The sequence below is a fragment of the Ricinus communis genome, chromosome 6, assembly GCF_019578655.1.
Source record: "Ricinus communis isolate WT05 ecotype wild-type chromosome 6, ASM1957865v1, whole genome shotgun sequence".
Lineage (NCBI taxonomy): Eukaryota > Viridiplantae > Streptophyta > Magnoliopsida > Malpighiales > Euphorbiaceae > Ricinus > Ricinus communis.
This window is the reverse complement of record NC_063261.1, coordinates 22,178,748-22,203,576: the sequence shown is the minus strand read 5'-3', so window position 1 is coordinate 22,203,576 and position 24,829 is coordinate 22,178,748. Positions and strand designations below refer to the sequence as shown.

Here is a 24,829-nt window from a genome sequence, read left to right as displayed (position 1 = left end):
AATTATATTTTATAATTTTTCTAAATTACGAAAATCTATTTCTCTTGTTAAGAATAAAAGAATATAAATATTTTTACTAATATATTCTAATTTTTAAAAAATAATCAATAAAAATTTGATACCAAACATATCTTTTGTCATTCTGCGTCATTTTGAAAGATTTTACAATTAAAAATATCCAGTAAAGCGGAACAAAAATATTACATAATTAATTATTATTTATGCTATATGGCATTATTATATAGTCAATTTATTGTTGATGTTGTGGGTTTTATTATCCCTGTTTTTTTCTTTAATAATAGAACATGATTTTGTAGCTTAATGGGCTATTATGACATTAAAAAAAATATTTGTTTCTTGAGAATCACCCCAAAGTACATAATCATTTTCTTTAGACATAGAATTATGCAAGAGTTCATTAACTATCAATTGCATAAAAGAATTACTAATCAAGTAATCAAAAGTATATACAACGTATAGAAAGTTTACGTTTAATAAAACCTGCAAAATGAAATGTAATAACCATATAATAAATCACTGTATTGTACCTAATTTTAGATTAGGTTTTAATTTAAATTATTGAGCTGAAAGAAAATCAAGGGTATAACAGTAGAGATTGGAGCATAATTATAAGAATGCATAATTTTCTAGATGACGATTTTTCTTTTTTAAATTTGGGTCGCTTATGATTTTTTCGGTGTTATTATTAAATAGTTATATAATTTTATTTTGTATATTAACTTTCAAGATGATTAATATATATTTATTAATTTTAAATCATTAAAATATTTTAATTTTATTATTATTACAGCATATATATATATATATAATTAAGAAAATTATTTTTTTAATTTTTTTTATCTGAAATTTCTTGTAGCACTGAGTTATAGCTTCATGCTTATTATTTACTGAAACAGATTGCAATTTGTCCTTTATGGGGGCAAACCCAGTACAGACACATCCCAAACTCTTTGACATTGGGACCCATTAACTACTAATTACAAATATAATTTATGGAATTTGGCTCCACTAATTAAACCTTCAATAATGAAGAAAGAGTAGGATATCCCCAAATAGTTTCGTTGCCTTTATCACTAGTATTTTCATTCTGATGTTTTATCTAATGAATGATCTTGTACAATATAAACCAATTTTATAGTTGGGTGCAAGACCTAAAGTTTTAGTAATATAACTCAAATCCTAGGACCCATACAAATCATGTATTTTGTAGGGCTGTGATTACTAGATAGTCATGCTACTAGGAATTAATGATGGTCTTATTCCACATGAAGAAAAACAAACATTCTCACCACAACTAATTAATGAAAATCAATGTGCTTTTCATTTCTAATTTTCTTAATTATTAAATTTAAATTAGTCTACTCTTGATGTATATATTTATTTTGTTTAATAAGTAAAGTAGTCAAATTTTGTCTCCCCAATACATTACATGATTTATTCTGATATTAATTGATTTTAACAAATAAAAGTGACATATACCAAGATTAAATAAGTATTCCTCCTAATCATAAATAAAAGAAAATGAAATGTAATTTCAAATTTAATACTCATCCATCAAATGCAAAAAGAAATGACTAAACAAGTACTTCTCCTAATAATAAATAAGAGCAAATAAGTTCATCTATATACAATGAGAAATATATAAGAGTAAAGGTTACTTCCATTGTTTAACCTTTAGTTTCATGGCTCATGTGGCCCTCAATGATTACTAGAGATTTTGGATTATTTGGGAGGGACATGCATATAATTAGCCAAAGGTTCCAAGTCCTATCTCTCAAAGCAAAATTTGGTCAGAATAAAGTTGTTATGGAAGTTCTAATGGTATAATTTAGGGAATTTGTAATGGTATGAATGAATGCCATTGATATGTCAAATAATGATTTCTACCCCACTAAATATTGAGAGAAGAAAGAAAATAACCAAAGCAAGTTGTGGAGTCTTAATCGGATGCCCGAAAAGCATCTCCTAGGATGCTTGTTTCAAACCCTAAATAATACAGATGCTGAGAGGAGTAGAGATAGTGACATAAAATACCAAGGATAAGCTATGTAAAAGAAAAGATTTTAGCTCATAATTAATACTTATTCTGATATATCCAAAGGAAAGCTTTTCAAGATTAGCAAAAGCCCATTAATAATATCTCTTATTTCTTTGTCATAACCTATTGAATATTCTTCAACTTGTGTTTCCTGTGGGTTCTCAAGTTCCTTCTAATCATCATACTTGGTAGAGACCTTTTAGTTAGTTCATTACATTATGGAATACCCAACAAATTAAAATAACAAAAGTATAAAAGGAAATTTCTTTCTTTTTTTTTTTTTAAAGAAAAAAACACCCACTATATGATCAGTATTGTCATGCTGATGTAATTAGGGTCACAAGGGCACAATTTAAGGACAAATTAGGGTTTCTTTATCCAATTTCGATCTGTATGGGATCAATGTAGGGTTTATTTACTTTTGATCAATATTAGATTCGGTGCAATTGATTTGTATTCCAAAAACTTCATCTTCTTTAAGTTCAAAGTTTTTTAATTAGATATGGTCAAGAATTTGAAAACACTAGATTCAAACTGCACATAAATTATGGTTTTACATTTTTAATTGATAGTCTATTGATAAACAAACCTTGTTAGCATTTGGGTTCAATTTGTGATGAAATCAATGGTGTCAAGATTTAGATCTAAATTTAATGCAAAGTATGAATTATTGCATCCATCACCAAATTAAAAAATTTATATTTCTGCAACTTTTTTTTGGTGTACAGTTTGGTCTAAGTATCTAAAACTAAAACGAATCCTCAAGCTAGCTATGGTGGATCTCAATCTTGATGATAGTTGTAGCCTAATATGAATTTAAAATCATAATGATAGGTTCAGCCTAGTATGCAGTGAGCCTAAAAACCATATATTTTAAATAAATATTTATGTTCTAAAATCTAATAATTGTGGATACATATTAAAGATAAATTTTTATAAATAGTGTTTAAAAAAAAATCAAATTTAGGACATTTTAAAATTTTTACTAATAAAAATACTCATTAAGCCACTTTCTGATTAGCTACAAATTAATGCATTACACAATTTATACTAAGTGACACAAAGTGATTAATGCATTAATAAGGTTTAAAATCAGAAGCCTTCAAACTTAAATTCCCAATTCAAATTACAATTGAATTCTTCAACAGTAATTAATAAATTACATGGATGAGATGGTAAAAGTCTATTCTAGTTTAATTAAGATTTCAAGTTTGAATCTTGAGTATGCAGTTGCGTTAAAACTCTTAAGAATATGTTTCGCTACCTGTCTATATATATATATATATATATATATATATATATATATAATAATTAAAAAAAAAAAGAGGCTTAGGTAGGGATTATCATAATTACAAAATGCTGGCAGCTATAACAAAACCATAATTATAATTACCAGAAAATAATTCTATATGCCGCAGGCCATATATTAAACTCACATTTAGTTACAAGCTTTTCTAATGGTGATGTAGGGTCCTATAAACTCAGTGACTAATCTCTTTAATCATTAGTTCTCCCACCATTTCAAAGTTAATTAAGAAAACTTGTACATTAATATTATATGGGAAAACTATGCATCTTTAAGTAAAGGGAGATTTAATTAACAACACATGCATCATAAAAAGTAACTATAGATTTGTCCACATATGTGTATCTTCATATTATGACAATATTAAATTATAAAGTACTCCATTTTTATATTTTTTTTTCTATTTTATTATTGATGAAAGTTCAAATTCTAAAGGCAAATTATAAAGATGATATACTATATAGATACATTTTATTCATTTCACTATTTCATAGAAAATGATTTGTCTTAATCAAAAGTAGGATAAGTTTGATATGTGATTTTTGAGTTTAAACGTGTTTCTCATTCTTATTTCTAAAAACTATTATTTTTTTATTTCGTGTTTTCTTACATTTTTATTTTGATAATACTGTTTAATTTTGAAAAAAGACTATATAAAATATGATATAATATTTTATAAGACGAGATTTTAAACTCAAACATATATGTCAAATTATAATATTACATAATATTTACAATGAATTTTATAAATCGGGTTAAATTAATTTTATTATTATTAATATAAAGTAACAAATTAAAATATAGAAACTATTGGAAAATACAGTTAAAGTTAGGGATGCGAGTGAAACTTATCCTTACAAACTGCTCCATATTTTAATGTTCTTTAATGATTTCAATAAATGTCATTTCTGCATAATTCGGTCCATTGTGCATTTATAGGATTAAACCGTAAACATATACATCCCTTCATTTTGTAAGAGATTAGATTTGGATCCCTTTCCTTTATTGTACGTAACAAATAAACTATTTTGGTCAATCAACCAAAAGTTGAAATGGATTCGTGTAGTTGAAACATTAATTCTTCTCTCTTTTCCTTTTTCTTGAGAAAAGGTTACTATCTATTTTTGTTTCGAAAAGAATTATTTTCATGAATATTTTCTTTTCTCAAAAAATATATCAATAATAAAAAATCAAATTCGTTCTGCATAAAAGACATTCCACGGTTTGTCAAAGTGACAAAAAATAATTACATGATTTTTTAATAATATTAATGTCAAGTAAAATCATAAATTAATATATTAAGCGCTGATATTTTTCCCACAATAATTGTGATAATATAAAAAGCAAGCATTTTAGGCACACTCAAATCACTGAAAATCTTTTACACGTCTCCTCAATCTTGTTTTTTCTTTTTTAAATTCTTTTTAAAAAATGAGACATAGAAAGCCTATAAGCAAAAACGAAGAAGAGAAAAAGGTTAGCACAGGAAGTATTGGTAAAGGGTGAGAGATAAAGTGAGACAGAGAGCATATTTGTTCATAGAAAAAAGTGAAATTAAAATGTTATTTTCTTAAGCAAGAGAAAAGGAAGAAGAAGAAGAAGCAGTAAACCAGTAACCAGAAGATAAAAATGGAGAAAAGAAAAAGAGAAAGGAGGGGCCCTTCAATCCACTAAAGATGATAAGCAAATAGGCGGTAATGACGCTATCAATCAATTTTAGAGATTAATATGCAAGAAGAAGAAAAAGATTGGATGCTCTCTCAAACTTTTGACTCAACAAAAAGCAGAGTAGTTCACCAAATTCTTGGCAATTTTTAAATCAGAAGTCCTTTTCACACAAACTGTGTTATCAACACCTCTCTTTTTAATCATAATTTTATATCTTTTTTTTAATTAAAAAATAAATAAAAATGAAACCATTATTTTACCCTCCTTCCAACATTCAAAATTTTTCATCAAACATTTTGACTTTCTTTTAATAAGTCAAGAGAATTGTTTCATCATTCAATATATGTACTTCTCATAATTGATTATTTGTCATTTCTATTTCTTCTTTTCTAATTTATTGTTTTTAAATGATTTTAACTATGTAGTTTTAAGAAATAATATGAGAGAATATTTATAAAGAAAACACTTTTTATGATTTGTTCAATAGTGAAATTGAACCCTTTTTTTTTTTAGAAATTATATTATAAGGATTAAATATTTTATTGTTTATATAATAAAAAAGAAAGAAAGAACCAAATATAATTTGATACTAAACAGGCCTAAATATATATATAATACAAACAATATCAGAAAAGTTGAAAATCTCAATATCAACTGGACATATGTAATGTTACGTTATTAAATATAATTTTAAAATAATAAATAAATCATAAAAATATTAATTAGTCATAATACAAAGATAGTATTTCTAATAAATATTTTTTAAAAAAGTATTATTAAATTTCAAATAAGTACTATAAAAAATAATAAAGTAATCTTTTATTTATATAAGAGAATTTGAATTCGTTAATTTTAACTTGAATGATTTATTACTACAAATTTAATAATATTAAAGTTTTAATTATAAATTTAAAAGTTCAAGCAATAGTCGGTGGTTATAAAATTTTAAAAATTTAGAATTTTTAACTTGTCATTATAAAATTAAAAAATATATTAAAAATTTTAAGAATCATTTTAGCAATTCTTTGTTTAAGAAACCTAATATCGAAAATATTAAGTAGAAATTTTAACTTAATAATTTTACTTATCATTTTAAGTGATTTTTGACTTAATTGAAACTATTAAATAAAATATATAATATATTATTAAACTAACTTTAAATGTTAAAATTTTTAATTTTAAAGAATAGATTATGTCATCAAAACCAACTTAAAACTAATAAGTACTAACAATTTTAATTTTAATAAGTTTCTTTTATTCAATGTCTGCATTATAAGATTATTAAATATAATTATCTCTAATTTTACTTAATTGAATTTAAATTATTTTGAATAACCTGGATTTGCTTACTCATTATGAATGAATCCAAATCCAAAATTCAATATCTAATGCTATTCTTTGTATCATCGCACACTATAACTAATATAACTTTTTTCTGAAAAACAAAATTCAATCAAGAATCAGAATTTCTAAGATATTATTAAAAAAACCCTAAATATTTTCATAAAGTTTTCATAAATTTTGACTCTAAGTTGCATTTTATTATAATTATATCTTTAATTATTTTTAATTTTAATATTTTTAAAAAATATATATATAATTTTTAGAAAATACTAACTCTGTTAACTTTAACAATTTTTATTATTGATTGTCCGTTAACATTTTCTGACGCCATCTGATGAGTTAGTAGTGGAAAGCTTATATGTGATTAAAAAGGACAAATCACGCGTGATTCACAAACATATTGAAATCTCCTAATAAAACAATTTTAACAAATCAAATCTAAATTACATTAAATATTTAATTATTCTCAAAGCCAATTAAATTGTTGGATACCATACTACGGTGTTTGACTACTTTGTTCATCTTCTTCTTCTTTATACGTTATTTTTAATTTTATTTTCTCGTTAATCAGTCACATCATTGTCATGCAAGTTCTTTTCTTAATTAAATTTGAATACATAATCAGCACTAATAGATACTTTTATTTAATTTTACTTTATTTTTGTTGCCTTTTCTAGAGTTGATCCATGGATGGTAAGACTCGTACTAACTTGTAAGTTGGCATCATCGATTAATCTGGACCTACCCTTCTGCAAAGTGGTCTACCCAACAAAAATGGTAGTAAATAGGTAAAAATTAATTACCAAATCACCCACTTTTTATTATTATTATTATTATTATTATTATTATTGTGAACTTTTACAAATAAAAATATAAATCGGGATTATTTATTAACGGGTACGGCTGTTCTATTTTAATTTTGTAGATAATCGACAAATTAATATCACACAATGTATATGCTGTCTCTTTGTTTTTGCCTTGTTGGTTCAACAAATGAATGGTGGCAAGATGGAGATTGTAACCAATTCTTTAACTAACTATATAATACATATATATTTCATACTTTTCGTGTAAGTAATTACCTATAGACAACTCCTTAGAGAGTATAATGTTTTGGTTTCAAAGATATCATATATTATAAAGTTGATTTAAAACCTTATCTATCCTATGTGTGGTGGTAGGCAGACAATATATACCACTATCATTACAAGTATGAATGGGAAACTAACTACATAAAGTAATTTATACATAATAGGTTTACTATGCTATTTGCGGTTGATACTTGATAATCCCACTAAATCTAACTCTACCTATTTATGTTTTGCTTACTCATCTAATTAATGGGTTAAATATTTTAGATTAAGTGTACATGCATTCGTTCCTCAATAGCACCAATTATTGTTAATCTAACTCTAATTCCATACATATACGTGTATATGATAAGCATTTTCTAATATGTATTACTAGTTTTGGCATGTAGATATGATAAAGATGTGTGTTAATTAACTTTAGTAATTTCCCTAATTAAGTAATACCTTTATCTTAGAAAATGATATTTAAATTATATAAACTATTAAGTTAATTTTTATAATAATTCTTAATATGTTTGCGTTACTCAAACTAACATTCTCGTTTTCTCTTCGTCCACTTCTGATCGCGCAGGTGTTTTTCTTTAAGATGGAACACTCCCCTACCTGGGGTTAAAAAATCTCGTCGATTCAAATGAATAATTCTTCTAGTTTTTCTTTGCTCCGTCCCGAGACTAACGCACGGGGCCTATTCGCTTCGTGCGTAGAAATACAAAAAAAATTCAGTTCAAAAGACCGCAAGTATATTAAATATATTTTTAGTTTTAATTTGACACATATAGCCATTTAGATAATTAGTTTTTTTAACATAATTTTTACATTTATTGTATTAACAAAATTTTAAAATATTAAAATTTTATTAAAAGGAAATTTAAAAATATTTTAAACTGTTATTTTTTATAAGATGTCATAATTTTTATTTTTATTTTAAATTACATTAAGTTAAATGACAAGGCTAATTTAAGAAAAATAAAAAGTAGATTGTGAAATCGTCCGATCAACCCTACCCATCCCTCTTTTGAGCAAGCCTACTAAATGACAGCGACAGGTAAAAATATATTAGAAAAATATATTTACTAATTCAGAATATTTATTTCGCTCAATGTATAAAGCCAATAACGAGTAATACATTTATTAATATTAAATAATTAATAATGTCATATACATTTAATATTTAAACATAAAATATTAACTATTGCTGTCCGCATATTAAATATATTATGCAAAAATGTCATTAGTTTTAGTTTTTCCGGCTGAAAACGACACCGTTCGTGAGACAAATTTCTTTCGGTGCTGACTGTCGCAGAGACATTGCGAAGACTGGAAATGGAACTTATTATGAGTGAAAATAAAAAATTAAAATCTAATTCCTTGTTTTTTGGTTAAAAAGATTATATTAATTTTTTTTGTTTTTCCTTAGATTTGGATCTGTACCAAACTTATTTAAAAAGGGTATCATAGTAAGCTAAAACGAAAACCACCAAAACCCAAATAAACAAAAGTACAGAGCTTAGACACTAGAAGCTAAAGCCCCTCTCTGCTCTTACCTCTGCAGTGCTGCATGCAATATCTGCTACTGCTAAACATACAATTTTGTTTTTCTTCTCAAGAACACTGTAACTCAAAGCTATTATTTCTTTTTTCTCTTCTTCTTTTGCCTTCTTTTCAGGTGTTTCTTTTCTTTTTTTGACAGATATCTTTCTTTGTTGTTGCTTGCCCAAAGTTTCCTTTTCTTTCCTTTCCTTTCTTTTCCCCTTTAATTATAATTACACTTTCTGTTTGTTTTGTATCTAAACAAGTTATTATATATATACCCATCGGATTTTGACAGTGGCAGAGCTTCTTTTAGGTGAAAAGCAGCATTTAAGAGAAAAGGGTATTTGGGTGAGTTTGTATAATAACACTAAAACAATTTAATGCACTGACAATCTTGGAATTGTGAGGATTTTCTTTGTTTCTTGACAGAGAGTGTTTAAATACTCTCCGACTCTCTCTGTCTGTCACCACTCTACTCTACACTGCAGCTTACATACAATATTAAAGAAAAGCTGTAACAGCCGTTTTGGTGTAGACTCAATTCACTGACTTCTTCTTCTTAAAAAGGTATAAACTTCATAATAGAAAGTTACAAGAAACAGCAGATTTGCAGGACTGTCATACATTTGTCAATATAAAAGGTATAGTGGAATATTTTCCTGTCTAGCTTTCCCATTATAAAAACCAAGGGGAAAGATTTTCTAAATTCAAGAACAATTCTTCTTTTTTTTCCTTACTCTTGCAGGTTCTTGATTCTGTGTTTTCTTTTTGGTTTTGGTTTCTGGGTTTAGTTCAAAATCTTGATTCTTGATATTGTTTCATTTCTTGTTTTAGATCTGTAGTGAAGGAAAAGAGAAATCAAAATGTTATCTCAAAAGCAAGCAGAGGAAGAAATGGTATCTAGGTTTAATGAGACTGATGAGCATGGAACAGAGAAAGAAGAAGAGGGGGAAGATCACTCTATTTTTAGTGTCAAAAGTCTTCTTTGGCATGGTGGCTCTGTGTATGATGCCTGGTTTAGTTGTGCTTCAAATCAGGTAAACGCAGTTCATAATTTGACTACAAGTTTTACTGTTTCAGTTCTTTGTACATTTTTTTAACTAAGAGAATTTTATGTTCTTCTTCTTCTTCTTTTTTCCCGTCTGTTTCTTAACAGGTGGCTCAGGTGCTGTTAACACTGCCCTACTCTTTCTCACAAATGGGGATGCTTTCAGGGATAATTTTACAGGTGTTTTATGGTATTCTTGGGAGCTGGACTGCTTATCTCATCAGTGTTCTCTATATAGAGTACCGTAGCAGAAAGGAGAAAGAGAATGTCAACTTCAAGAACCATGTCATACAGGTTAACTCTCCAAGAACAATCCCAGAATACGTGTTTTTCTTTTTAATCTTTTTTGTAATAAAAAAAATTGAAATAAGAGTTTTGTTTTTATGTATTATTTTTCCAATGTCATTCTAGCATTAAAAAAGAAAAAGAATGGTCCTGAGGACAATCATTTTTGCTTTTCTCAACTTTCAATCTGCAGTGGTTTGAAGTGCTTGATGGTTTACTTGGTCCAACCTGGAAAGCTGTTGGCTTGGCCTTTAACTGCACTTTTCTCCTCTTTGGTTCTGTTATACAACTTATAGCCTGTGCAAGGTCAGTTTATTTTTTCTAGTTAATTTTTTCTGAATTTCTAGAGCCTATTAACAAATGAGCTTGGATTGTTTTTTCTGATTAGAATTGTTTGTTGTGACGATTACAGCAATATCTACTATATAAATGACAAATTGGACAAGAGGACATGGACATATATCTTTGGAGCTTGCTGTGCCACTACTGTATTCATACCCTCATTTCATAATTACAGAATTTGGTCTTTTCTTGGACTTGGAATGACCACTTATACTGCTTGGTACTTGACAATCGCAGCCATTGTTCACGGCCAGGTTAGTGTATAATGTTTAATGTTAAGAATATATCTACATCAATGGCCCTGATCTTTCCTCATATGCCTCTTCTTTATTCACCATCCATTGGATTTGATTTTTTTTTTTTTATTTGGGTCTTTTATATTTGTTCTAAATTTTCAATCTTATTTTACAGGTTGAAGGTGTAACCCACTCAGGCCCAAAAAAATTGGTTCTTTATTTCACAGGCGCCACCAATATTCTCTATACTTTTGGAGGTCATGCTGTCACTGTGTAAGTCTTTCTTTCTTTAATATTTTTTTTCCCTAAATGCTATATTACTATGTTCTACAAAGTAAAAATAGGTTTTTCAAAAAGAAAAAGAAGGAACATCTAGGCTATTTGCAAGCTTTTAATGCCATTTGTAGGTCTATGAGTGAAGACAAGTATGTGAAACCAATCCATTAATGCTTTGAAGGTACTAAGGAAATTTTTTGAGCCGACCAGTATTTGGGTTCCCATCCATAACTATAATGCCAAAAAGAAATAAATATTTTCTGATCTGGTCTGGTCTTCCATGCCTCTACCATATATTGTAGTCAAAAAATTATTGTACAATTTGCTGGCAATCAAGATTTGGTAGTTAGCCATAAGTTGCACCTAAATAAGGTATTTTGACTGGAAAATTAAATGTGTTTTACCATTTTTTCTTTTATTTTCCTCATGGGTCTTCCACATATCTTATTTCCACCAAATTGCCAAATCAAACCCCTTATGTTGTTAATTTCTACCATATGTAATTGCCATGCCATCTAAGTAATTAAATATTTCATGGGACCATGTTTATATGTTAATTCATAGTATACATCACTCATGTTACCAAAATCTTGTCACATGGAAATTGCATCACAAAGTTTTCTTACTTATCCAACTGTTTAGCATAGAATTGTGATCTTAATTGCTGTACTTAAGAATAATCCGAGGCGACCATCATATGTTTAGAACACAGATAAAAAATGTGTTTATATGAATAATTTAATACAAATATACGTATAATTCTATAATTGTCTGATTTGAAAATATTCGCTCTGATCATATGGTCATAAGTCCATTTCAATCATGCTTAAGATCTTATTGAATCATAGTCTTGAAACCCAAAGCTATAATATTGAAATTAGATAGTAGTCGCTTTCAAAACGGATTTTTTCTTCCTTTCGTGTTGACATTATTTTCTTTTTGTGGTGACAATTTAATTGATTCGCCTCTATGGAGTTGGGTTGTCACTTTCAAAAATGGGGTCATATTTTTTATGTCATACAGTAAAATTTTCAGTCTGTTTAATATTGGTTCTGATTTATGATTGAAGGGAATTATAATTTCTTTTTTGAAAAACAAATAAAGGAAAGAAACTTCAAAAGATTGTTACTTTGTAATGAATTAATTATCACTGATTTTGGCATCATTGACTATAGGGAAATTATGCATGCAATGTGGAAACCTCAGAAATTCAAGTACATATATCTCCTTGCCACCCTGTACGTTTTCACCTTAACAATCCCATCGGCTACTGCTGTCTACTGGGCATTCGGTGATCAACTGCTCACTCACTCGAATGCCTTTTCGCTACTTCCTCATTCCGGCTGGCGTGATGCCGCAGTTATCCTCATGCTCATCCATCAGGTTCTAGCACATCTCTCTCATTACACAGTTTTATGGATTAGCATGTTTTACGACTTAACTTAAGTGTACTAAGATCATCAGAATTGATATGATTAATTAATACTGATATTGCATTCTTGCTATGTGAATTGCAGTTTATAACATTTGGATTTGCTTGTACACCATTGTATTTTGTATGGGAGAAGGTAGTTGGAATGCACGATACAAAGAGCATATTTTTGAGGGCATTAACCCGGTTACCTGTAGTAATACCAATATGGTTCTTTGCAATTATATTTCCTTTCTTTGGACCCATTAATTCAGCAGTGGGGGCTCTTTTGGTCAGCTTCACCGTCTACATCATCCCTTCTTTAGCTCATATGCTCACTTACCGCTCTGCCTCTGCTCGACAGGTAAATGGTCCATTCTTCTCTCCACCTTTTATCTTCATCATCTCTACCTAATACACGTACTATATACATATGGCTGGCATTGTCTAATACTACCACCAAGTTGCCAATCTATTACTATATGTCTCCCTTTATTATAGTAGCCTTGGTGACCAAAATAATGTGATAGATACAGATTCTGATAGGTGTATCTTCTTTAGTGGAAATACTCTACTCGAGTTAGTGATCACCACAACAAGTCTGATTCTCATCCTAATCAGTAATTTCAGCCTAATTTTAGCGCATAGAGAAGCCATTACCATGTTTCTTTAGGGGTTGCCAAGATTTGAAACCGACCTCTTGTATTACGAGGCAGGCATGCACTCGATAAAGGTATTAGTTTATTGCTGGCCAATTAGTACATCAATTAATTTGGGTTGAATTAAGTATTTAATAGGTATTTTAATTCCTAACCATAAGCATAAAAGTTTCATGAATGTTTCCAACTAAGATTAGATACCTTAGCTTGGCCTTTGGAAGTGACTTACAATTTCTAGCCCCACAAGTGTGATTTAATGGCTGGAATTTGGAAACTTATGTGACAAGATGAGGTTGGTGGCACCTCATTTTCATTCAGTTATGTGGTACACTCATACTTATACTCTTTGTACTAGCCATATCTTGGCAATAGCTGGCATGCCAACTCTATGTACTATTGACCCCTGCTTAGGTAGTCTATCTTATTCCTACTAACATACACTAGCAAGTTGAAAATGGACTGTGTCTTCATACTCTATCTTAGTAAGCTGAAAATGGATTCTGTATTCAAAAACTCTTATCTTAGTAAAAGGACTTTGAAACTGTAACATTCCAAAATTGATTCAAGTAATTTTTGCAAATTGCAGAATGCAGCAGAGAAGCCACCATTCTTCCTCCCAAGTTGGACAGCCATGTATCTAGTCAATGCATTTATAGCGATATGGGTACTTGTAGTTGGTTTTGGATTAGGAGGGTGGGCTAGCATGACCAATTTTATAAGGCAGGTTGACACATTTGGTCTCTTTGCCAAGTGCTACCAGTGCCCCGGTGCGAAGCACCACTGATCAGAGTTATGGACTCATCATTGAAACCCTTCTCCAAGCATTTACATTCTCTTTTTTTATGTATTATACAGAAGGGAGACACCACCACCGCCATCTTCTCCTCTCTCTCTCTCTCTCTCTCTCTATATATATATATATATATATATATTGGGTTTTGTTTCAACATTTTTATAAGAGTAGGTGATTTGTGAATGTTCATGTTTGGTTAAATTAGTATCATAGCAATGTTTCAAATTTCTCTATGCTGTGAAATGAATACAATTCAGAATTAGCAAATGTAATTATCCAGAGTATTGAAAGTTCGAACTACTTTTCATGAAAATCTTAGACTTTTATTATTGAAGTGCCCCGTTTGTTACTTGTTTAAAATCTTTGAGAATCTGTAGCAGAGGCAAGTGTAGTGGATTGTGTCTCCCATTTTATATATCAGAATCATCTTTGCTTATGAGAAAACTTGTGAGGGCAATAGATAGTATTCTTCACATGCTCTGCACATTGCCTACCGCATCTCTAAGTACTCGTTGCATGTGAATCCAAAACATATAATTTTAACTAATAATGCCTATATCCACTTTGACTGGCTCTTCTGGATTCCTTTATTATTCTATCCACTCCATCAATTGCCTGTTTTGGATGTGTCCTTTTGCTGCTCTATTGAAAATAAGATTGGAATTCTTTATTCCCAGTGATAATATCAAATGGCTAATTATTAGTTACACCAAATGTATATACGGCAATAACTGGACTAAGTGTATATATATATATGGTAACGAATGCATGAAGTATATATTGCACGAGCATTTCATACATGATATTGGATAATTGACATAATTAATTATTTAAAATTAATAAATATATATTAAGAATTTATTTATTTTGATAGATAAATCATATTATAAAAAAAAATATTTTACCAGAAAAGTTTTGATTCGTAAGGATTTAGATATTTTCATTTCGATTAGCTATTATTGTTATGTTGTCTATATCTGCCATTAGGAATATAGAATTTAACAACTTTTAACTTAATTATTTAACTGTCAAATTGCAGTTCAAAAAGTCATTAATTTGATAAGATCAATTTAACTATTAAATAATGATATTATGAGTTGTTAAGCTCTACACGTAAATATCAGACATAAATAACATGATAATAATGGTTGATCTTTTTGAATCATTGCGAATCCAAATTCTTTTAACGAAGATTTTTTTATTATAATTTATAACTGTATATTTCTTTTTTAAAAAATTAAAAATCATTAGAAAACATTTCTGAAAAATTAAAACTTGTTGAAAAACAAAAGCACATGCACTTTTTTTTTTTTTAATGATTATCCCTATTTAGAATATACATCTCAGGTGCAACAAGAAAATAGCCAACTTTCCATAAAATTGACCTGTCAAAGCATATATTATTGGCAAAGGGCCTTGGATGCGGATGGTTTATAACAAAGCAAGAAAATATTCAAGTGCATTTTGTTGGTTCACAAATATGTGAATGTATTTGGTATTCTTAGATTTGTGTTCACTGAATCTTAACTACATTTTAAAGTTCAGCACTGATATTTTAATGGACTAAACTAATCAATTGTCGTGGAATCTTTTAGCTAAATAAAACAAAAAAGGAAAAGAACAATTTCCAAAATTAGCAATTACCAAGAAATTTTACAAAAATGGTTTATTGTAAATAAACATCTATTCTGTTTTATAAATTAAGTTATCAATCATCGAAATGACATTGGGAGACCAGCCTTAACAATGGTTTTAATGGCATATTTGATGTTAATTCAAATGGTACAGACGTTTGCTTTTAGGAGTGAGAAGTCTCATATTCGGATCATCTTTTATGCATTAGATGAGCTTTTGTCTTTATAACAAATGTAAACAGATGACTATTCATATTATGTAGTCGAGTCCGGTCCTCCCATAAATTTTAAGAAAAAGGTCTTAAAGGCATGAATATTAACATGTACAAAAATACTTGTTCTTTTGACAAGAAAGGGAACTAACTCTTTCAAATACACATAGAAAAAGTGGATAATTTTTCTTTGTTCTTTTCATGTCATACCAATAGTTTTGTTTCTAAAGACAAACACGCATATATATGCCTCCTTTCACTTTCCATTCCATTTGCAAGATTAAAGTTGATGGAAAATCAGCTACTTTATAAAAAGTGTTTTAAGGAAACACGCTTTAAGGGAAAGATAGAGGGCCAAGGCAATGCAGGTCTCAGAAAAATTTTTCCAATCTTTTTGTATTCGTTTTTGCTTTTAATCCTTAGCTTGCCCTGTTCCACATGTTCAAAAGTATTAACAAAAGTGAACTCAATTACACACTGTGCTAAATAGACAAAGTTCTATCTCATGATAGTGCTATTATCATGTTCACTTTTATTCATAATGCTCATTGAACAAACCAGTTGAATTTTGACTTGAGAATTTGAAATTGAGACCTTCACTTTACATGGTCTGGTAGTAGTAGTATACACAGAAGGCTTCTTGGGCTTTTGATTCTCTGTAGCTGTAGCCTGTGGTTTCTGTTGCTATGCCAATCTGGTTTCAGATGTGGGCTTCCAAGAAAAATGTTTGAAGAAGCTAAAGATTTGTTAATAATGGCCCTTTGGGTCATGGGGAGTGACTAGGTATTGGGTTCAGAAGAATGTCCTTTTGGGCTCACGGACCCACACCAATATTATGTTGAATAGATGGTCTACTTGATGGTTTTCAAGAGAAGCAAAGCAAATTTCTAACTTGAGGAGCATTTCTCACTAGGTATTTGGTCTCTTAACCTATTGGTAAGGTGGGGTATTTGGTCTATTAACCTGTTGGTAAGTTGAAACCAGATTTAAGAGTAGGTGGCAAAATTTCTGATCTCACCAAGCTAAAAAGAATGTCACTAGGGAATAAGGGAAATGCTATGTTTTTTCTAATGCTCAAATAAATGGAGTAATCTCTGCTTAGAATACCACATTGATTTGAATTGAATAATGAACATTACCAACAAAAATAAATGTTAGATAGTAATATTCTGAAAGCACATTCTCACAACCATATTGTTGAAAACATTTTCTAATTTAACACATCACATTTCGGTCAAAGTATTGTAAGCTTCATAATATTAAAGCTTGAAATCAATACTAACCTAGCATTCTTAGCATGTTAGTGTATTAGGTTAGAGGGAAGAAGGAAATTCTTTTATAAAGTGAGAAATGAACTACTATATTTTGGAAAAAAAAGATGTCAAACTTGAGATCTCAGCCTGGAGGCGCTAAGTGCCTATAGTGGTTCCCGGCATTCCTTCGCTGGATAACAAATAATTACATGCAATGCATAGACCACAGCAAATATCAAATTAGAGTGTCTCCATTGCTAATTTGGCAAATGCTCCTTTAAAATTTGGAAACTCTTTTTCCATGTGTGCAACTTGAGCTACTGCATGTCCTCTTGTTCTTTCCTTATCATTTTCTTACGAGTTCAAAATCAGTGTTAATATGTGTCACATTTTCATTTATTCTTTAATTCCTCTACTGTTATTTTTTTGTAATTATAGTTGTATTGTGTTGTCATTCCTGTAGAATAGGTTTGTTACTCAGTTATTCATTTTGTTTCTTTTGTGAGGTGTCCAATGTACTGGCTCCTTTTATTCTTATCCTGTACAACTAATAGGTTTTGTCATTTTCTATATTTGCTCCTATATTTAAGGAGTCATGTACAGCAGCCAGAAATGAGAGAATTTTTACCTTCTCCAAATACCCTTTTCTACTACTTTTCTATTTGCTCAATCAGAAAATCAAGCCTACTCTTCTCAGCTCTGTGATTCTCTGCCTTGATCTTTAACCTCCTCCTCCATGGTTTTCCACAGCTCTTTGGCTCTCACCCAGAAATCATTTCCTTGTAAAGATTGGATTTGATCTACAGTTTCTCTGAAAATCGAATCCCATGAAGCTATCACACTCTTTCTTACAAGGTCAGAATAATTTCTAAGCTGATAAAAGTGAGGGTTTTGAGGTATACCCTTCAAAATGCTACTTCTTGGTTTGCTTCTCTTGCTTCCTTATTTTTCTCCATTTCACTACTATTCTTGCACTCTTTTCCTGCAGATTATGAATCAATCCTAAAATATTAATTGCAGTTATAGTGTCTATTATACAAAACAATAAAAAAAAAAAAAATCATTTGATTAATGAGCTTATGGTTTCCAGAGAGTTTCAGAGTTTGCACTCCAGTCTGAGCCCAACTGAACAAAAAGATTCATACAACCATAGAAGGAAAAGGAAAAAAAAAAGGCTCACCATTGCTTGTTTTTGCAGTAATCTCCCAAGCATTGACAGTAGGTAGAATGGTGGTGCTCCAAAATGGGCCAAAAATCCAAAGAAACTTTGAGAAATGCCGCTAGAAGGAATAAATCACACCATTGAATTTGAAGAAGAGGATGGTAGAAATTTCCTTGCAATGCACAATCGCCGCCTTTGACGATTGTTGACACTAGTGCTGCCATATTCAGCTGTTAATGAACCTGAACTAAACTGGACTTTTCCTGTTAAATTCATTCATAAATAACTTCATAAGTCAAGTCAGACCCTTAAATTTAAATGAATATCTATCAAAGGAAGCACACTATGGAAGAGGATAGTTTATCTGAACCAAAGAGAGAGAATCCTGAATTAGTCATAGCTAGAATCAACTAGTGAATCATAAGGATTCTACGATGACTTCAGAATCAGAAGTCTTAAGATTATTTAAATTAATTCATAATAAGTAACAATCTAATTTTTCTTTTATTTTTAATTCTTTTCAACATAATCGAGTCATATATCAGACAAAAATAATGGAGGTTAAGGTTAACTATTTAATTGTTAATTTTTTCTTATCCCAAATCAAACATATATTTAACTTATGAGAAATAATTATATTTCTTAATTTGCTCAAAATCAATGGGATCATTTAGATAGGAGCACGAATGGGGGCTGAAACCTTGAGGCACAAAATGTTATTTGAGTGCAGCCATGCAAGGGCCTCTTGGTTTCACTCTCTTTTTGGCATTAGAATTGATTTTGACTCTTCTTTTAATTTCAGATATTGGTGGGTTGCTGCTTTGCGATCGTGCAAGATCAAGCTCCCAGATTAGCCCATATATGCTGAGCCATATGGAAAAGCCATAATGATTTCATCCTTCGAAGGTCCCGTATCGACCCTTTCACAACTGTGGACAAAGCTCTGAAATTCCAGGAGCTGTTTGTGGAAGCTGAGGAAAGGGTCCTGTCCAGTATGAACTCGCCCAACGTACAAAGAAGGAGTGCTGCTAACACTAGGAGAACCTGGCAGCCTCCCTCGCAAGCTGTTTTCAAGCTTAACTCAGATGCCTCTTTCACCATGCATTAAATAAAGCAAGGTTGGATTCTGTGTGCAGAACTTTAGTGGTAAACCTTTTGGTGGCCGTCTTCGTCAGAGATTTTGTTCTTCTGTTCTTGTCTCGGAGGCTTTGCTCTCAAGGACGCAGTCAGATTTGCAAGCTCCCTTAACATGGATAAAGTTACTTGTGAATTTGACTCCTTAGTGGTTATTCAGCGTCTTACAATCCACACCAAGGAGATTCCTTGGGAAATTAAAGCAGTTATTGAGGAGATAAAGCTCCTATCCAGACGTTTCTCTCTGTGCTCGTTTAGTTACATTAGTCGTGCTTGTAATGCTGCAGCTCATTGGGTTGCTAATTCTGATTTGGCTTTATTTCATAGTTCTTGGATGTCTATAATCCCAGCAGAACTTGAGAGAATACTCTTTGCATGATGTATCTTCTCATTCTTTTCAATCAATATCCTTCGTTGTTGACTGAAAAAGAAGAACAAATTTAGGAATAAATATTTAGCCCCAGCATTTGCTTAATTATATAAATTGTAGCAAAATTATAATAACTTTTAAATATTATTACAAGAGTGACTCACTCTTTTATATTTTTTCTTTCTAAAACAAGATTAATTTTGAATTAAATATGCAAAAATTTTGACTAAAGAATCCATAATTCTGAAAATAAAAAACACTAAATTGAACCAAGTTGCCAAATTGAACTTTATTCCAGCAAATCTATATACTCTTCTCCTAAAATAAAACAATAAAAAGAAAAGAAAATATATTATAAGTAACTTGTAACTTGACCCACTAGCCATACAGGATCCTAGCTCCCTTGAGTACATAAGCCCAAAATTCACGAACACATACTCAGTACGTGAAAATTTTTGTTTGGTCACAGAGAAATTTGAAACGGCAAATAAAATGCCTCCAAGAAGAGCTCCGAAGGTATAAAGTTGCAATTTTTTTCCTTTCATTCTCCTTCTCTTTCTCACTACTATTTCTCTCCCTTGAGGTTTTTTGTTAATATCTATTACAGGTGGGTCTTAAACGTATTGATGCTGCACTAGATGCTCTTCGTCCAATGGGCTTTTCTCCAGATTTGATTCGAAAAACTGTTCAAAGTCTTCTCAAGGTTATCACTTTCAATATCAAAATCAAATTGGGTTTTGAAAATGTTGGTTTGAATGCCGAGAAAATGTCCACAAATGAAAAAGAAGAAAGCCGCTTTCCGAGAAAAAAAAAAAAAAGAAGCTTTGTTTGTCTGAGTGTGTATTAGCCTCTTGTTTGGTCATTAAGGAAAGAATAAAATTTTTGAACATTTTGTCATCTGGGCATTGTGGAAAGAAGTTTGATATGATTGTGCAAGTCTTGTTTTGCTTTATATGTTTGCAGAGAAAATCTCAGAAAGGGAAACTTGGAATTCTTTTGATTTTTTTCAAAAGTTCCAAACTTTGAAATTTTGGCATTATTTTTAATGTATTGTTATTGATGTTTTGACAGGCTTATGGTGGAGATGAAGGCTGGCCTTTTCTTGAAGAGAACTCTTACAGACTTGTTATTGAGTCCATTCTTGAGGAATTAGAGAAACCTGAGAGGGAAGATGATGGACCAAAGATGCTGGAGAACGGAAGTTCAAAGGTAAAAACTAATTTAGCCTTTTAGTATAGTTGTTCTGTTTTATTGCAGAGAACATTAAGGCAAATGAGAAAAGAAAAATAGAAAGAAAAACTGAAGCTTTTAAACAGAATGAATTTAGTGTTTCTATGCAATCATGTCTTCGACATGGTGCAAGTGAATATGTAACTAGAAATTACTCGGCCAGTTTGTCTTATAGATGATTCAAACTGTTGGAAGCATTTCAGTATGTCCCATTTTTTTGCTTTTTGAACAATGTATGCCTAAAATTGACTGTCCTTTCCATATCCTCCAGGCTCACTTGTAGATGTCGTACAAGTTTTATAAATGATCACTTTTGCCTATTCAAATCTATGTTTGTAATATACAGTAGATGATTTATTGAATTGAAAATAGAGGGAGATTTGGATAGTTGTTTGCCAGTTGTGCACACAACTTGTCGAGGATACTAAGAAATGAAGCCCTTGCCAATATTTGAGGTTTGGCAATTTGGGTCTTGTGCGCAGCTGTGCCAAACTTAACCCTAGTACTATTGGTTCAACAATTATTCTAATGCTGCAAATTGGATTCCGTTCCATTTTTTTTGAAGGATGAAATAATCGAAGAGAAAGCTAAAGCACAAGTTCACTACCCTTCTGATCATTACAAGCGAGTTCAATCACCAAGCATTGAATCCCCACCGCAAAAGAAGCATGCCATGGTAGTCCACACTCCAAGCATCAACACCACACCAGGAGCAAATGCTGTTCCATGCTCTTTGAAAGGTGAAACATCTCAAGTCAAGCTTGAAAGAAAGCTTCCCTCCTCTGAGATTTCAGCAGGAGTCAGCTCTCCGCAGCTATTTTCTCCGCCACCTGTGGAGTCTCGTCCAGCTCAAAGGCGTAAACCTTGTTATGGGTGGCTTAGCAGTGATGATGAGGAAGAGCCTGACCTAGTAAATCTAGTCTCAGCAACTTCACGTCCGCCTTGATTTATGTTCAACATCTCAAGCTGTTCACATATTGTAATTATTAATGCAATGCTACTCTTACCACAAACATCCGTAAAGATCAAAAGGGTTTAACTTGGTATAGTTCTTGACCAATATTTTGTGTTTGTAAAGGAGGAATTGTTAGAGATCCAGGCATCTGTGCAGGTCTACTCTGAAAGGGCTTAAAAATAGGGATATGAGGCTATGAGCTTTGATAATGTTAGCTAGCCTTTGAAGTTCTTCAATTTTTTTTTTTAAATATTCGGCTTGGCTTAATTAGGATTGTTTCATTGACTTAATTCTTATAGGAATTTCATTCTTAAAAAGGACAGAAAACGGATGATTCCCTTTTCTACTCCTAAATAGAGAAGGTTTAATTAGTAGGAAATTCCAAGTCACTTCTAATTAGGATTAGTAATCCTCTTCTTATTTGGTTTGTTTATTGACAGGCTACAATGTGTATATAAGTTACAAGCATAAAGGGATGTATTTATGTTCAAGTTTATTCTAGCAAGACCACATTAAGCTATTAATTATGGCAGAAAGCAGCAAGACCACCATCAAAGACAACGCCAAAGGTCCAGACTTTAAGAAGGTTGTTACTTCCGCTTCGGGAAACTTTTCTGATTTGTCCTGGACGCCCATGGATGACAAGATTGAAGTTCGCTTGCCAGGTAATAAACACCCTGCGACTAGTAAAGAAGTTGACGCCTACATTGACAAAGTTCTTTATATTAAATCTTCAAAGAAAAGGTTGTCTGTCTTCACTGAGATTTGCCCAAAGAAGGAATAAACAACATTCAATTTAGGCCTTAGTTAGATTTTAGATATAGTGCTTATGTTTTTCTTTTTTTTATTTTTCTTTCTGAATCTTAGTTTCTGAGTTTGATGAATTATGGATTGACAGAACTTTTATAATTACTTTTATCCCCTAATTATGCGTGATATGTGATGTATGCTATGGAAGTATGCCATAGCACAATATATGGTTATAATTAATTATGTAATTTGGCCATAATGATGGATTGTTGATGTCTTAGTGCTTTTTGCTGGAACTTTTTTTATAAACACTAGATTTCTATCTATTAAATGCCTAAACATATAAATTAATTGTAAAATATATGAGTATTTATTATTAATTTATTAATTATACGAATCTATCTAAAAATTTCTTATATATCAATTAAAATTTATGTGCATATAGGTATCCGATTATATAACATAATCGAACACTAAAAAGTTAATTAATTGAGTTCCATCCCCAATGGGTGTTTATTAATTAGGAAAAAACACTAAAAGTTAACTAGTCCCTCACTAGAACATAAGAAAAAGAACAGTAAGGTTATATCTCCAAGAAATTGCCAGAATAGCATACATGTAATGGCCAGTGCGTTTTAAATCATCCCTAATCTGTAAATTCTGTAAATAGATATCATCATTAAGTATCAACAAAAGCTAATTAAATAATTAGGTCCATGACACTCGAACATATTTGTCCAGTCAAAACCATTAAGAGTAGCAGTAGGACAAGCGGTTCTGAGCGCCATCAGATAATCGGTCCACATGCAAGTGCCTGAATGCGAGCTATCAGAATTAGAAGTAATAGCAGTACTGCTGTTAGAGCAACAAAGTTCAGGCCTGTCACGTAGCAGACAGTCATCGCTTCTACATGCTACGACATGATAATTTGATTTCATTTGCAACACTCCTGGGCAAATCCTGTTCACGTCTGTAGGGCAACTTGCAGCCTTACATTCTGCAGAACCTTTGCCATATGGCGATACTGAAATCGGTATGTTGAAGCCACCAGAAACGTCAACTCCGTAAACATCTCGTTGACTATCCAAGTAAAGTACAACTAATGTGACTGGTGATGAGGGGATGCGTTCTCCGGTGCATCTTTGCCTGTCACAGCCACCGGTGACACATGTTCCATAACCAACGCTATTATATGAGCACCCATTACCTCCCCATACAGATATCGTCCAATGTTGTGGTACTGTGACATTGAATGCCTGTCCCGGTCTTAATACGAGATCACCCTCCAGTTCTTGAGGGTAAGTTGATCCTTCTTCTATTAAAATTCCAGGCCATATAGTGTCCTTGCATTTGTTTTCCAGGGTGATAACCCTACCTTCAACACCTGATAGGATAATACAAATCAGAGTAAAAAAACTCCATAACGCCATTTGAGAAATAATTAAAACTACCCTGCTAAAAGACCGTAATGGAAGGTAGAATTACTAGCTAGAGCCTTTGAATTTATTAACAAGCCAGCTGAACTTCTTTTTCTTTTTTATATAATATATAATGAAAAAAATATTTCATTCCAAGAGGGTGTTTCAGAGTTGCAAGATTTATGGCGAATCAGTTTATTAGTTGCTAACCTGTAACATAAGAACATATAGTAGTTGGTACAAATTGGTTAGGATAAATCCAGCCAGTAGTACTTTTAAGAAGATTTTATAGCTGTTGGATTTTCCTGAGAAAAAAACTGCTCGGGAAATATAAAAAAAGAAATCAGCACAAGCTTGTGCTGAGCTAGCAGTTAATACGCTAGATTGGTACGCAATTATGTTGCAAGGGAAAGAAAGACTTGAATCTGAACTTACTCATTGTAAAATTTATATTGCAAGCAATTAATAATTCCATAATAGATCTAAAATTTAACATATGTGTGAAAAGAACAATAAAGAAAATTGAAATGAAAATAAGGATTCTAAGTTCTTTTACAATGAGATGAATGATATATATACATGATTTGCTTATTTATGTTCTATCCTAACGGTTGCCTGACGACTCTTTCTGAATAGGGTATGGGTTGAAGTGACCTTTCC

General features: G+C 31.0%; 2 protein-coding genes across 6 annotated transcripts; both read left to right on the top strand.

The window, feature by feature from the left end:
* Positions 1–8,931: 8,931 nt before the first annotated feature.
* On the top strand, positions 8,932–14,380 carry LOC8270453 (auxin transporter-like protein 2). Of its 4 annotated transcripts, XM_048376022.1 has the most exons (10): positions 8,932–9,349; positions 9,569–9,642; positions 9,836–10,038; positions 10,158–10,343; positions 10,528–10,640; positions 10,747–10,930; positions 11,088–11,185; positions 12,364–12,571; positions 12,706–12,963; positions 13,845–14,380. In XM_048376022.1, the coding sequence occupies exons 3-10, from the start codon at positions 9,865–9,867 to the stop codon at positions 14,040–14,042; spliced, it is 1,419 nt and encodes a 472-aa protein (XP_048231979.1). In that variant the 5' UTR covers positions 8,932–9,349; positions 9,569–9,642; positions 9,836–9,864; the 3' UTR covers positions 14,043–14,380. The 4 variants fall into 4 exon arrangements, with proteins under 4 accessions (XP_048231979.1, XP_015579477.1, XP_002526879.1 ...); XM_015723991.3 differs by lacking the exon at positions 9,569–9,642 and having other exon boundaries at positions 8,932–9,568; XM_002526833.4 differs by having other exon boundaries at positions 8,932–9,642.
* A 3,372-nt stretch (positions 14,381–17,752) lies between these two features.
* Positions 17,753–22,237, top strand: LOC8270455. 2 transcript variants are annotated; one of them, XM_048375374.1, is made up of 5 exons: positions 17,753–18,005; positions 19,115–20,332; positions 20,424–20,519; positions 20,888–21,025; positions 21,612–22,237. In XM_048375374.1, the coding sequence occupies exons 2-5, from the start codon at positions 20,309–20,311 to the stop codon at positions 21,990–21,992; spliced, it is 639 nt and encodes a 212-aa protein (XP_048231331.1). In that variant the 5' UTR covers positions 17,753–18,005; positions 19,115–20,308; the 3' UTR covers positions 21,993–22,237. The 2 variants fall into 2 exon arrangements, with proteins under 2 accessions (XP_048231331.1, XP_002526881.1); XM_002526835.3 differs by having other exon boundaries at positions 17,754–18,046.
* Positions 22,238–24,829: the final 2,592 nt, after the last annotated feature.